This window comes from Ahaetulla prasina, chromosome 8 (genome assembly GCF_028640845.1).
Source record: "Ahaetulla prasina isolate Xishuangbanna chromosome 8, ASM2864084v1, whole genome shotgun sequence".
Lineage (NCBI taxonomy): Eukaryota > Metazoa > Chordata > Lepidosauria > Squamata > Colubridae > Ahaetulla > Ahaetulla prasina.
In genome coordinates, this window is record NC_080546.1 from 42,858,520 (window position 1) to 42,872,704 (window position 14,185).

At 40.1% G+C, this 14,185-nt stretch overlaps 1 protein-coding gene across 3 annotated transcripts in view; it reads right to left on the minus strand.

The window, feature by feature from the left end:
- Positions 1-9,315, minus strand: part of JADE1 (jade family PHD finger 1) — a 66,078-nt gene extending 56,763 nt beyond the window's left edge. For 2 of the 3 annotated variants that reach the window (XM_058192045.1, XM_058192044.1), the window contains exons 1-2: positions 6,022-6,142; positions 5,018-5,141 (exon numbers count right to left, since the gene is read on the minus strand). In XM_058192045.1, the coding sequence (XP_058048028.1) occupies positions 5,018-5,090 (73 nt within the window). In that variant the 5' untranslated portion in view covers positions 5,091-5,141; positions 6,022-6,142. Of the gene's footprint in view, positions 1-5,017; positions 5,142-6,021; positions 6,143-9,043 lie in introns of those variants that run through there. The other variant, XM_058192046.1, reaches the window with a different exon arrangement.
- Between the last annotated feature and the right edge of the window lie 4,870 nt (positions 9,316-14,185).

Below are 14,185 nucleotides of genomic sequence, written 5' to 3' on the forward strand. Positions count from 1 at the left end.
TGAGGTTATACACATTTTTAAAATAAATAAATAAATGCCTCATGTCATATTTCCCAAAGTTCTCAATTTATTTCTTCATGTAAGTTTTTCTCCTTGGCCATTTTGATGGATTCATTGCAAATTTGTCTTGGTTTTTCTCATGTGCTAATCTGATAAAAGGAGGAAACGGCTATCAGTAGCATGCTATAGACTTTCATTTCTATGTCATTCAAATTTCTGATCACATACACTATTCTTTAATCCAAGAATATGTAAACTGAGAAACTAGGGCCATGACTGTTCACACAATCCTTAGATGTTGTCAGAAAATTGCTAAAATACTTTGTAATGAGTTGGGCCCCAAAAGTTATGCACCTTTCCTTTATATTGTAATAACATCACTAAATTAAAAAAACCTGCAAATGTTTGACCATCAGCTTGCCAATACAAAAGAATACTGCAGAAAATAATTAGCTTAGCCATTTAGAAATAAATCCATTAAAACGAAGAAGAGGCCAAAATGTATTTCCTTCTGGAAAAGATGCCATTTTCCCCCTCCCATTTCCCACCTGTCAATAACCGCCAGTTAGAGTTCAGAAAGCATTGGAATTGCCCAAACCAGATTAATAGGATTGCTCTTCGCCTGCTGAATTAACAGTGTATTCACAGACAGTAAGGCTTAGTTTTAACTATATATTAGGTACTATAAAACTAACACACATAAAATAAATCAAATATATTTTCATTTGCCAAGGATATTAATACACAGAAAGTACCAGTATACATGATCAAGAGTCTGACAGATTGATCAACAACATATGGGGAAAATGTAGCTTGAAAGTGACAATTATTTTTAATGGATGAAAAGAAACATTTTATATGGGCATTAAATGCGTATCCCCAGGTCAAAGCTTTTATAACTTGTGTTTCCTCCTAGAGTAATTTTAATGACTTCCATAAACCTCTGGGTAAAAAGGATTTATAATTCTAGTTCTGACAAATCATTAACTAGAAGCAGTGTTAAAACAAACTCTAAAATAAACTGCATAAAGCCACTACAAGAACAGCACAAGAATGCAAGAAGAATCTTGTCCTGCAAAGCACACTAGTATTGAAGTAACGAGCTGTACCAAGTACTCAGTTTCAAACATTTTGACAGTCAGAACTACACTTCCTGGTTGGGATTTAACATAAACAAAATAAGAATACAAAATAATAAATATCCACCAAAGTTCTCAATGTCTTTTAGGAAATATTTTGGCACTACAAAATATTAATATGTCAAAGAAATAAGTGTTTTTCTGTCTATTGATTGCAGTGATCACCAAAGAATGTACTAGTTTCTTTGATTTAATCAACTATCAAGGATTTTGGCAGAAGTAAACTGGATTATATCTATCTATCTAGATTAAGCTAGCTCTTCCCCATCAGATTTATTTGGCGATTAATGGTATGAGAGGAATCATCACCTGAATACATTTCAGTAAGAAATAAAATCCCACGTCACAGCCACATGTGATTGATAAGTTATTGATAAATAAGGTACGCACGCCCCTTATTTCCTCTATACCAACCACTACAGAACTTAAATGAAAACTGATAAATATTATAAACAAAATGCCTGATTTTCTCCTCTTGTTAAATACTGGTACATTCGACATTATATTTGTATGCGAAACATGGCTGAACTCATCCCTCCCAGACTCCATCATTTCAGACAGAGAATATCATGTTTTCCGGTCCGATCGCGAAACCCGCAGAGGAGGTAGAGTGGCTATTTTTTACAAAAAGTCACTGAATCTAAAAAATATTCAAGTTGCACATAAACTCGCTCTTCCTGAAACTATTGTCTGGGAACTGTCCCTTAACATCACACTTCGCTTCTTGCTATGCTACAGAGCCCCTGACTACGATATTGCACATGCAAACATGTTAACCACACTACTAACATGGGCTGCCTCTTGCCCTTATCCTCTCATCTTCCTGGGTGACCTCAACCTACCTCTTATTTGTTATCAATTGGATAACAAACGAATGTACAACTGAACCCCATCCATACTACCCTGTACAATGCTGTTACAAATCTAGGTCTTGATCAACTAGTAACTAACAATACAAGACTCAACAACTGCCTTGACCTCATCTTCTGCAACAATAAAAACTCAATTTACAGAATACAAATAAAAGAACCCTTTTCCAACAGCAACCACAACATGATAGACTTTTGTCTCATATATGCCCTTACAATAATCTCCATAATAATGGTATACCAAACTACAATTTCAAAAAAGCCAACTATGATCTTATAGACACCGACCTCTCATCTCTTGACTGGCAAATTCTATTCTCTAACTGTATCACTGCTGAAGATCACTATAGCGTTTTCCTACTTGAAGTCAATAGAGTCATTAAACTATACATATCACAAACCACCACCAAAATCAGGAATTATTATTTTTTTTCAAAAAAAAAAGCTCCAATCCAAAAAAAATCCCTCTGGCGAAAAAACAAAACTGGCTGTGTAGCCAACTTTAAAAACCGCTACAAAAATATATGCCACCACTCTCAAGCAAACCTCTTTAACACATTCTTCGGCTCAGTTTTTGTTAACAGTAATGTCTCATACCCAAAATTCTCCAGTCCCAACAATGATTACAACGATCTAACACAAATAGCTTTCACAGAAGATAATGTTGAAAAGGCCCTTCGCAGACTGAAACCATCTCTATCTATTGGACCTGATGGTCTATGTGCATACTTCTTAAAAAAGCTTTCCACTGTTATAGCAAAACCCCTAAGAATAATCTTTGAAAAATCTTTCAGGACTAGCTCCCTTCCCAAACTGTGGTCATTAGCCACGGTCATCCTTGTCTTCAAAAAAGAAGACCCCAGCTTAGTTGAAAATTACAGACCAAATTCTTTATGCTGCATCACCTGCAAAGTAATGGAATCAATCATCACCTAATCCATCACGCTCCACCTTGAAAAAAACAACCTATCCTCTAATAAACAATTTGGTTTCGGAAAAAAATTATCCTCTAATTTACAATTTCTTCACTGCAAAAACATATGGACTACAAATCTTGATCAGGGCAAAGCAATAGATGCAATTTACATAGACTTTACACAGACTTCTGTATTGCTTTTGATTCAGTGGTACATGACAAACTTCTTCTAAAACTAAAATCCTATGGCATCTCCGGACCCCTCCACAATTGGATAACAGCATTCCTGTCAAACAGACAACAAATCGTCAAAACAGGCAGTGCCCAATCAAATCCTGCTCCTGTCAATAGCGGTGTCCCCCAAGGCAGCGTTTTAGGACCAACACTCTTCATATTATACATTAACGAGCTCTGTGACCATATTATAAGTAATTGTGTTCTCTTTGCTGACGATGTCAAACTATTTAACACTACCAACAATGCGGCTACCCTTCAAAAAGACCTTGACTTTCTGTTGGAATGGTCAAAAAATTGGCAACACCAAATCTCTACCGTCAAATTCTCTGTCTTACACATTGGAAAAAAGAATCAGAACACTAAATACAAGCTTGATGGACATTACCTTGTAGATGACCCTCAACCCATCAAAGACCTTGGAGTTTTCATATCAAATGATCTAAGTGCCAAAGCCCACTGCAACTACATCGCAAAAAAGGCTTTAAGAGTTGTAAACCTAATCTTGTGTAGCTTCTTCTCCAGAAAGATTACACTACTAACCAGAGCATGCAAAACATTTGCTAGACCAATTCTCTAATACAGCTCGCCTGTCTGGAACCCACACCTCATTTCGGACATTAATACAATTGAACGTGTCCAGAAATATTTTACAAGAAGAGTTCTCCACTTCTCTGATCACAACAAAATACCTTATGCCACCAGACTTGAAATCCTGAGTTTAGAAAATTTAGAACTCCGCCGCCTTCAGCATGACCTGAGTATAACTCATAAAATCATCTGCTACAATGTCCTTCCTATTGAAGACTACTTCAGCTTCAATCGCAACAATACACAAGCACAAATAGATTTAAATTTAATGTGAACCGCTCCCATCTTGATTGTAGAAAATATGACTTCAGTAACAGAGTTGTTAATGCCTGGAATGCACTACCTGACTCTGTGGTCTCTTCCCAAAATCCCCAAAGCTTTAACCAAAGACTATCTACTATTGACCTCACCCCATTCCTAAGAGGTCTGTAAGGGGCGTGCATAAGAGCACCAGCGTGCCTACCATTCCTGTCCTAATGTTCCCTTTGATTGTATCCAATTCGTATGGTTATTTCATGTTTATACTTATACTGTTGTGTTTGACAAATAAATAAATAAATAAAAATAAAAAAATTGCTATACAATACCAAATGAAAGAAGCAGGAAGAAAACTTTTGTGATTTTACTTTAAGCATCTATGTTAATATCAGTAGAACTGGACTGAAAACTGCAGACTACAGAAGTCTGTTTTGAAAATCTGCATCACTTGTTGCATAGCATATCTTTTGAGTGGAAGTTTCTCATAAGACAGAGCACATTTTAGAACAGGGGTCCCAAATCCCTGATCCATGGCCTGATGCTGGTCCACCATATTAGGAACTGGGCCACACAAGTGGCAGGCGAACACGCAAAGCTTTATTTGCGCAAGTATGAATCCACGCAGATCTGCATAGCCAGAAAGGTTGGGGACCTTTCTTTTAGATTACAGACATACAAGTCTGGATATCAGCTGAAGATGGTGCAAATACATACTTTTTCCAGATCAGCTGAGCTAAACTATAGCAATGACAATTTAACTTTAGCAAGTCTGAGTCCAGATTGTGCTTATGACATCAAGAGTAATGGAAATCTATTTGATTCTAAGATGTATTTACAACTATGTATCACAATGGTGTACAGATAGTCCTCGACTTACGGCCACACCTGAGCCCAAAATTTGTTTTACTGGGACATTTGTTAAGTGAGTTTTACCCCATCTTCCTTGCCACAGTTGTTAAGTGAATCATTGGAGTTGTTAAGTTAGTAACACAGTTATTAAATGAATTTACCTTCCTCATTGATATTGCCTGTCAGAAAGTTGCAAAAGGTGAATACAGGACCCCAGGTAACTGCAACTGTCATAAATATAAGTCAGATGCCAAGTGGCTAAATTTTGAGGATGTTACAACAGTCCTAAGTATGAAAAATATTCATAAGTCACTCTTTTCAGTGTCATTGTAATTTCAAATGGCACTAAACAAACTGCTCTAGGTCAAAGCCTACCTGTACTTAGTATCCTATGAATAAATCCAAAAAGTCAACAGCCAAGTTATTATTTTAATTAATATATTTCGAGACATACATTCTGAAAGATACAAAATCAATGATAACCTAATCTATATCTCTATGAAATAATTAGAAGTTGTACATTCACTATTTTAAATGCAAAAAAAAAAAATCAACTTTGCCTATAGATCAACTTAAAGAGTTATCCAGATTGTCATCCGAAATAAGTAAAAGTATCTACCTAAAGTGACTTTTTGTACTCTGTTGTAAATATAACCTACATCTCTTCTTTCTGAAAAATTAAGTACCAACAAGAATTAGTTTGTGAACATACTTCACTGCTTTGAGCTTCTTAGGAGTGGGCAAAGATTCCAAGAAATCTCACAAATCTGTCTGCCTTCAAAGTATGGATTCTCCCCTTGGCTCTAATTTAACAGGAGGGTTCTTATTAGAGAGACTAAAGCAGGGATGTCCAAACTTGGCCCTTTGAAGAGTGGTGGACTTCAACTCCCAGAATTCCCCAGCCAGCAACTTGCTCATATTTATAGCTCATGCTGGCTGGGGAATTCTGGGAGTTGAAGTCCACCACTCTTCAAGGGGCCAAGTTTGGACACCCCTGGACTAAAGGGATTAAATTTCAAGCTGGATCTTCGCTTCCTGAGAACATTTCTAGATGTAAGATCTGAGAAGCCCAGTCACAGAATTCATTCTCACTCTCTTCACCATCAGCATCCGAATAAGCAGACTACAGCAAATAAAAAGCTACAACAGTCCTATACCAGCTCACCAATTTTTCCAATTCCACAGGTGAACGGTTGCTTTTTACACGACCTTTTCAATCCCATCCCTCGGTGAACGCAGTAACAACACCCTAAACCGCCAAGAGTTAAGTAGACGGATAGTACAGAAAAAACGAGCCTCCTCTACAGAGGAAGGTCTGCGAACCGAGTTTGGCGGCGGCGGCGGCGGGCAGAGGAGGCTGACCAGCCAAACGCCAGCAACATCGCCGTTACAAGTCACTGCATTTGAAACTGATCAAGCCCCCGCGGCGCATCCTCCCGTCTCTCTTCTTCCGCTCCGCCCTCTCTCCCAGCTGCACCAATCCGCACAGCCCCGGTTGCAAATCAAACTTGGTGCTCCCGGCGGAGCTTCGCTTCCCAAATCCATCGCTGCTCGCGCAAAGCTGTAGCGCAGCCCTCCCCCTTGATCTCCATGTTGTAACGTCTGGGGAAAAGAGGGAGGGGAGGGGTTCGTGGATTGAGCGGCAGGAGCCGCCAGTATCTCCCAGGCCTCGCTTTTCTACTCCCACCCGCAGTTCGCCCGTCTCTCTCCTCCCACCACTCGACAGTTCTGGAAACTGTATCACCCCGTCAAGAGGAAATCATCCAGCAAGCAGTTGCAAACAAATCAACGCCCTCTAGTCTCCACTAGAGAAGCGATGGGGGGGGGGGGGAAGCACGTAAGATAGAAGCCCCGTAATAAATGATTGAAAGGGACTAGAAAGGTAAACACTTCTACAGTATCTTGCAAAGATCGAAGGTAGAAAGTGATAAGGTGATGGGCATGCAGAAAGGCCCCGGGGGGCTTTGTCTAATTTCGTCAAAACGCTTGATGCATTTTCTTCCTCCCACCCACATTGCTCCTCCTGAAGGCGGGAGGAGCCGACCACGGCCCGTTCGGTGGCAAAGAAGCAGCTATTTGAACACACCATCGCCTACATCCATTTTCTTTGCCTTGATGCGGAGAGGGGAAACGTGTTCCCACACCCCTCCAACTGAACTCGAGTTCCGCCCGTCCTATCCGCCGTTCTTTCATTGACCTATTTTATCCCCGTTAATGAGTAACGTCGCAAATCAGGGGTTTCTTAGCTCAGACCAGTCCGCTCGGATTCGCCTTCTGACGTTTCTAATACGAATCACTGCATTACCATCATGCTACCCCTGTACGATTTCCCAAATGGGGAGGAAGGGGAAGGGGAAAAAAAAAAGACTTGTCCACCAGCATCCGACGTTACCTCTGAAGCCCCGCGGTAGTGTTTCACGACTCTACTGAGAAGCAACTGGCAAGCTCCGCGACTAATTCATTCGGAGGGATTTGAGAACAAATTCTAACCCTCGGGGTGAAGAGTGCTTTGAAAAGTTTGCGCGCACACACACCCCACACACACACTTGCGAGTGTTTGTGGCTGCACAGCAACGGCGCAGGTATTCAAGCGCCCGCCCCCCTCCCTTCGGTAAAAAGGGAGGAGTAAGATTGCTCAGAAAGAATGGAGAAGTTCAGGTTTTTGCTGACGCCGCGCACCTGCCTGTTGACCCGCCGGCCGGCTATTCTGCCAACCACCCAAGATTCCTTGCCTTCGAGCGTAGCCCAGCAAAGAAACCCCGCCTCCTTACGGGGGGCGGAGGGACTAATGAGTGTAGCAAATGAGACTCTTCTGAAGAGCTTCGAATCCCGGGCAACATTCCACGTTTCGTCCTCTCTCGCCCTGCGTTAATCATTTGCGCCAGCAGCAGCAGCGGCGGCGGCGTTGAGCACTGACAATCTGCTGCCACCCAGCAGAATAGCGGTTCAACAACACGCTCCGTTGCTAAACGCACCACACACCCCTTGTTTTCACGCTATCCATATGCTCACGCTTCCTTAACATGTGCACTTTCGGGGTCTTCCCACTTGCAGCCGAACAGGCGCGGGAAAAGCATTTCGGGCTTCTGGTGCGAGTATCAGCCTGCTTTTATTTATTTTAAGAATCCAGGTGCCCATTTAACTAAAAATCCCCTAAGATGCTCGTTTCCAGAAATACAGTGCCCGGACTGCACTAAGTTAATGACTATATATATGTATTACTTCACCAATATATCCGTACCACGGCTTCCAAAACAAATTTTGAGCCAGATCTGATTTATTAAGAAAAGGAGCATTTGTCAGTAAAAGGTGTTTATAATCTTATCCCTCCGTACCCTTCTTGCCCTTGAATTACTGCAACGGATATTCCGAACATGTGGGTGACACGGCGACAGATTCTGGCTCTGGCCACCCCTCCCCCTGCTTTTTAAAGCTGTCTAAAAAGGACCTGTGCTCTGCCATTGCCATCTGTCTTCCAAGTTGTTAAAACGCGCCTCACTTTTCCGTTACGGCTGATCCCTCTCTCTCTCTCTCATTCAGCGTGGATGGGTTTTTAGGGTGGCCCGTCCTCCTCACCCACAAAGAAAACTGTGGCAAAAGTCTCTGGATCGATTACAAAATAGTCCCCAAGTCCGGAAAGAACAGCCCAACATTATTGTCATATTTATTCTTCTTATTAATCACTCTGCAATCCGATTCATTCATCTGGTTCACCCTAAGAAGCTTCTGGTTTGTCAAAAGCTAAGTCTGCAGCGACAGAAAATACAGCCAGCCCTTAACTCCCCTCCCCCCCTCCAATTCGGATGTTCTCCAACGTTCCAAAATAATCGGATATTTTTTTTTCCTTCCTCCTCCCTTGCCCCCACCCCCTTCCTCCCCAGCAGTGTACAAGTTGCTTATGGGATAGCGAAGCTGCAACTCAACTGCCTCCTCTTTTTGCTCCCTATCAAGAAGCAAATCTTTTGGCGCCATATTAATGACGTACTATATTATTTCCACTAGGCAGCGACCTTCGGCATTAAATTGCTCTCTAGCTGCTTCTGGAGAACTCCAAAGCTAAGCGACCAAAAAAAAAAAAAAAAAAGCCCCCCCCTCCCCACCACACATCAAATATGGCTGTGCAAGGCAGCTCCTTCTGCGGCGACGGGCGGAAAGGCGAACGTAAGGAACTGCCTGGCCACAGTTACCTGCTGCTGTTGCCGCCGAGATGGTTGCCAGTCAGGTTGGAGTTTCTCTGCGCGAAGGGCTCCGTGCTGCCTCATGAGTTCAGACAAGCATTGGAGAATGGGAGCAGATTGTGTCTCTCTTCACACTCGCACACACACGCGCTCACACCGAGGGGGAAAAGAGAGCGAGAGCGAGAGACTCTCACTCTGACTGACGTTTTTACTTGTTATGGAGGAAGGACTCTGTGAATCAAACTCATTTCTGGGTCACTGCTGCCACAGGGGGGAGCTACTTTAATCCCCTGCCAAAACTAGAGGGAGGGGGTGGAGAAGAGAGACAGAAATAGGGTGGGGAGGAGGAGGAGGCAAGAAGAAGAAGAGAGAGGGGAGGAGGGAGGGAGGGAGGGACAGGGAAACCATTGCACTTGGAAACTGTCTGCTTTTAACTCTTTGCAGCCCAGCAAGCTGAAGATGACATGCTCCATTAACACAAACATAGGTACTATCTCTTCCGGAGTTTTGCATCGAGGGACCTGCCTTTTGGGGAAAGAAGAATAATGTATAGCGGAATGGGTGCAGAGAAAATGTGCACATCCCAATATTATCAGCTGCTTTATAAAAGGAAGAAAAAAGCCGCTCTGGCTGACACATGGGAAGACTACTTTCTTTAAAAGGACACACCATTTGCCTGGCATTAAAAAAAATGGGATATTATTATAGAGAATAAAAACACAAAAGTAGCCATGGAAACATATGCAGATGTACAATTTTCTATTTGGGATCCTCTTTGGATGTTTTAAATTGTTTGGGCGAGTGACAGTCCGTGTGCCAGAGAAAGGAGTTTTGAACTAGGTGACAGGCATCCATTAATCAGCTTCCTTCCTCCAAAGTTATTTTAATTGATATGTGTGTTTTGATTTTTTTTCATGTTTTAAAGTATACAGTAAGTCTTAATTTTGGCACTGCCAACTCCAGAGCAACAATAGACAACCCATCACAGCAGTCTTGTCTAATGGGACATTTTGCTGATTATCTATGTTCCCATTTACCTGGCTCATTCCATCAGACTGATCTCTGCCATTAATGTGAAGAAAAAACTAGAATGAAGCGAAGAAACTCCTTGTGAGTTAAAATCTGGGTGTGAACAAGCATCATAAGAAGACCCCTCCTAGAATAGCCAAAGTCCCCAACCTTTTTGGCACCAGGGACTGGTTTGGTGGAAGACAATTTTTCCACAGACCGGCGTGAGGGAGGAGAGTGTGCAACCCAGTTCCCACGGATGTGCAGTTTACAGTAGAATTTGCTTGCTCGCTGATTACCTCCAGCTGTGTGGCCCAGTTCCTAACAGTCCACAGACCGGTGCTGGTGTATGTCCCAGGGATTGGGGATCCCTGTCCTAGAAGACACCTACAAAGATACATAAAAGTCCTTTTCATGCACATATACTAAGCCTGCTTTAGAATCACATTTACACTGCAGACATGGAACCTTCTTTGTTCTATTCATTACCTCTAGAAGACCCATGTAAAAAGATTTCTCCCAAGACTGTAGTAAGATTCAGGAAATTCAGCGAATAGTTTAAATTTATGCTATAACTAAGGTACATTGCAGGTGTAAGGAGCTGTCTTAATTTCCCATTACCTCAAAATTTGAAAAAGTTGTAAAGACTCACCTCTATCAGCAGGTTTTAAACCAAGAGTGTCAAACTTCGGGCCTGTGGGCCAGATGTGTCATGCACAGGCCATGCCCACTCCAGCTCTGTGAATGGGAAAAATGTGAAATATCACGTGACGGCAACGTGACACAGTGAGTTTGACACCCGTGTTTTAAACTATCAATTTGATAGTATTTTGATATTAATTGTACAGTAATTTATGTTTTAACTTGCTGAATTCTGGATTCCATTCCATCTGACTTGATAGGAAATTTTTTTAAAAAAAATCCGATGAGATAAGAAAATTTATTGTGTGGGAAAATGTAAGAAAAAATCCAGCTGCTAGCAGTTTTTAACTACATGTTTCAGGAGAGTTATGCCCAGAGAATAAAAGCAATAGTCTTCTCCTTCCATTGCTGCTCCATCCAAAACAAATAATCACTATGAAAGCTATAGCAAACACTTTAATCTCTGGATATCTCTTCTGTCTCAGTATTATAAGAATAATTTTGTTTTGTACCTTATATTCAGACTAATCAATTTTTATATTATACAATTTTCCTGGCTGATTGCCTATAGAACTGCAGTGCATTATCATGCACATAATCTTATGCTTCATTGTAAATAAATTCGTCATTTAACTATTTACAATTGTTAACAAATCATGGCAGAATATGCTAGAATTTTTGCATACTTATCCTGCCAATCTCAACTTTGTATTCCTTTCATTTATACTTCGAGCATGCACACAGGAATTTTGTACATCTGGATGCGTATTCTTAAAAAAAGAAAAGAATTCAAGAATTTCAGTGTTGAATCTCCTAACATGTCAATATTCTTGAGTTTTGAAACAATGAAGAAATTATCTTCCAACAAACCATTTTATTACAATATGCATTAAGTTGGTTGTGACATTTACATTGTTCCTAGACAGCCATGACTTGGATGTTATCGGCCAGATTGACCCACTAGACTTTTACACATCTCTTTGGTGTCCTCAGAATCAGATTACCTTCTTCTTAGACAAGAAATTGGCCGTCCTGTTCTCAAAAAAGAAAAAGAAAAGGAAGATGACGCTGAAGTATTTTAAAATTCCATAATAGTAGAATTCTTTTTTAAAAAAAAGGAAATTGTGCACTTTGGTGTACAAAATACTTTTATGATGTTTATTTTGAACATACATGAGTTAAAGGAGTGAGGAGGAGAAGGGGAATTGCAAACACCGCTATCTTTGCAAATTTGCAAGAATAAAAGATGATAAAATGAAAGATGATAAAATATCGACATAATCAAAAATGGGTTTTTGATTATTAATACTTTAATTATGATTCTCTAAATAGTTAGCATTGTCCTTTTAAAAAAACAAAAGAAGATAAAATATGGGTTGATAACTGAAAATGATATAATTGTCAGGATGACCATAAAGTTACTGTGATGTACCAAGCATATGCATAATAAAAGATGATATATTCATCTGGATGGTTATGAAGTTACCATAATGAACTGAGCATAGTGCACATTAAAAGGACCATTTGAAAAATCCTTGGCCTTTGTATATTCAATTAACAGCTGAATCTTTCATACCATGGAAGTAAGAGTTATTGTCTTGGATATTTGTTGATCAGGCACCTGCATAAAATCACAGGAATAGTTTGGTCAAAATGTTGGCACCCTATTCATGAGACATTTGCATTGCATTTCTACCATCTGTCAACACCCAGTACCAGACACTTGCAGCCAACCAGAATTTCTTTACACCAATATTTTCAGCACTCCAAAATATGAAATGTAAATGAAGAACTGGCAGGGCTGAGATATGTTTCCTTCATCAATGAATTTACATTTTTCCCGTGGGCAAAGAAGGCATGTGTCTTTTGCAAAGCATCTCTTGCCAAATTAAGAAGAAGAATGTTTCTCTAGATTTGACGTAATCTAAACATGAAAAAAATAAGCTTGCCTGTAGGGGAAAGTGTGTGTGCTTGTGTGTGTAGTCATATTTCAGCACAGATAATATTCCCTAATTACAGGGTAATGCATCACCTCTAGCAACACTTATACCCTTTCTGCCAAATATGTCACACTTTATTCAACAAAGTGATGCCAGAACAACTCCATTAATGAAGAAAGTTAGAAATAGCTTAAAATTTACAGGCACATACTTATGGAGTTTCTACCAAAAAAGAAAAAGAAAAAAGAAATATATGGTGGTGTTTGTATTTGGATTGTACTATACAGTAGGTTTCTTAAAAATAATATTGAGGACAAAAACCAATTTTCCTTCTTTCTTTCTGATTTGAAGACATTATTATGGCACAAATATAATAGTGAACATTGGCTGCATATTAGTATTGTCCACGTATGAAAAGTATAGATGGCTAGATAAAGAAGTTTGTTGAATTAAAAAAAAAATTAGGGAGAGATTATTGTTGAACATACGCAATGGGCATGGAATGCTAACCACCTGTTACAGAGGGGAAAACAAGGGGTAACAGCAATGGAAAAAGAGAAGCTTCCCCTTCAGACCAGTAAATGCAGATTCTATGTTATGATGACATCACCACCCCCAAAAAAGTTACTTATACCATAAGCTTCTAAACTTATGGTGTACACCCTTCCCTGCAGTCACATGATCACTCTTTAGATGCTCATCAACTGGCCCACATTTACAGCCGTTTGCAGTGCTCTGTGGTCACATGATCAAAATTTACAATTTTTTTTCAGAAACTGGTGTTTTCAGAAAAAATACTCATTTTCAGAAAAAATAAACTCCATAGCAAACAATCGGTTAGCTTAATGACCACAATGTTCACTTTATGACCACCACATTCCCTTAACACTCAATGCATAAAAGGTCTAAAATTGGATTCAGTTATATGATGACCCACTTTATTACTATCATGACTTACAATATTCAATAATTGGTCAGTTCAGTTACAGTCATAAGTTGAGAACTAGCTATAGGGGAATGTATGTTATGTCACTGAAGGTATCGAGACAAATTCTAGGTGCTAATAGGCCATAAAGTCTTAAATAACTTGGAACGTATATCTCAAGGAAGACCTTCTTGAATTAGCCTGTACATACACTTACATCTGGGGGAAAAAATCTAACTTCTTCTGACTTACATGAAATTAACTGGCAGCCCTCCAAACGGGGACAATCTCCCCCTAGAACGGCATGTGCCATTTCTATTGAAATCTAAATTATGGCTAAAATACATCTGTTTTATCATTTGCTAATGACAAATGTCCAGCCTTCATCCTGCTATGCTGCCTCATTGTGGCAGGAATGAATGAAGAACGCCAGGAGTTTGTGCCAATATTCCAAATAGGATCACTCAAGGCATGCAAGTCATTTAGTTGCCATCTAAAGCAAGCAGGCTAAAACATAAAGAACAGTTGCTGGAATTGGGTATATCTAGTTTAATGAAAAGAAGGACTAGGGATGGCATGATAGCAATGTTTCCATATCTCAGGATTGCCACAAAGAAGAGGGAGTCAAGCTATTCT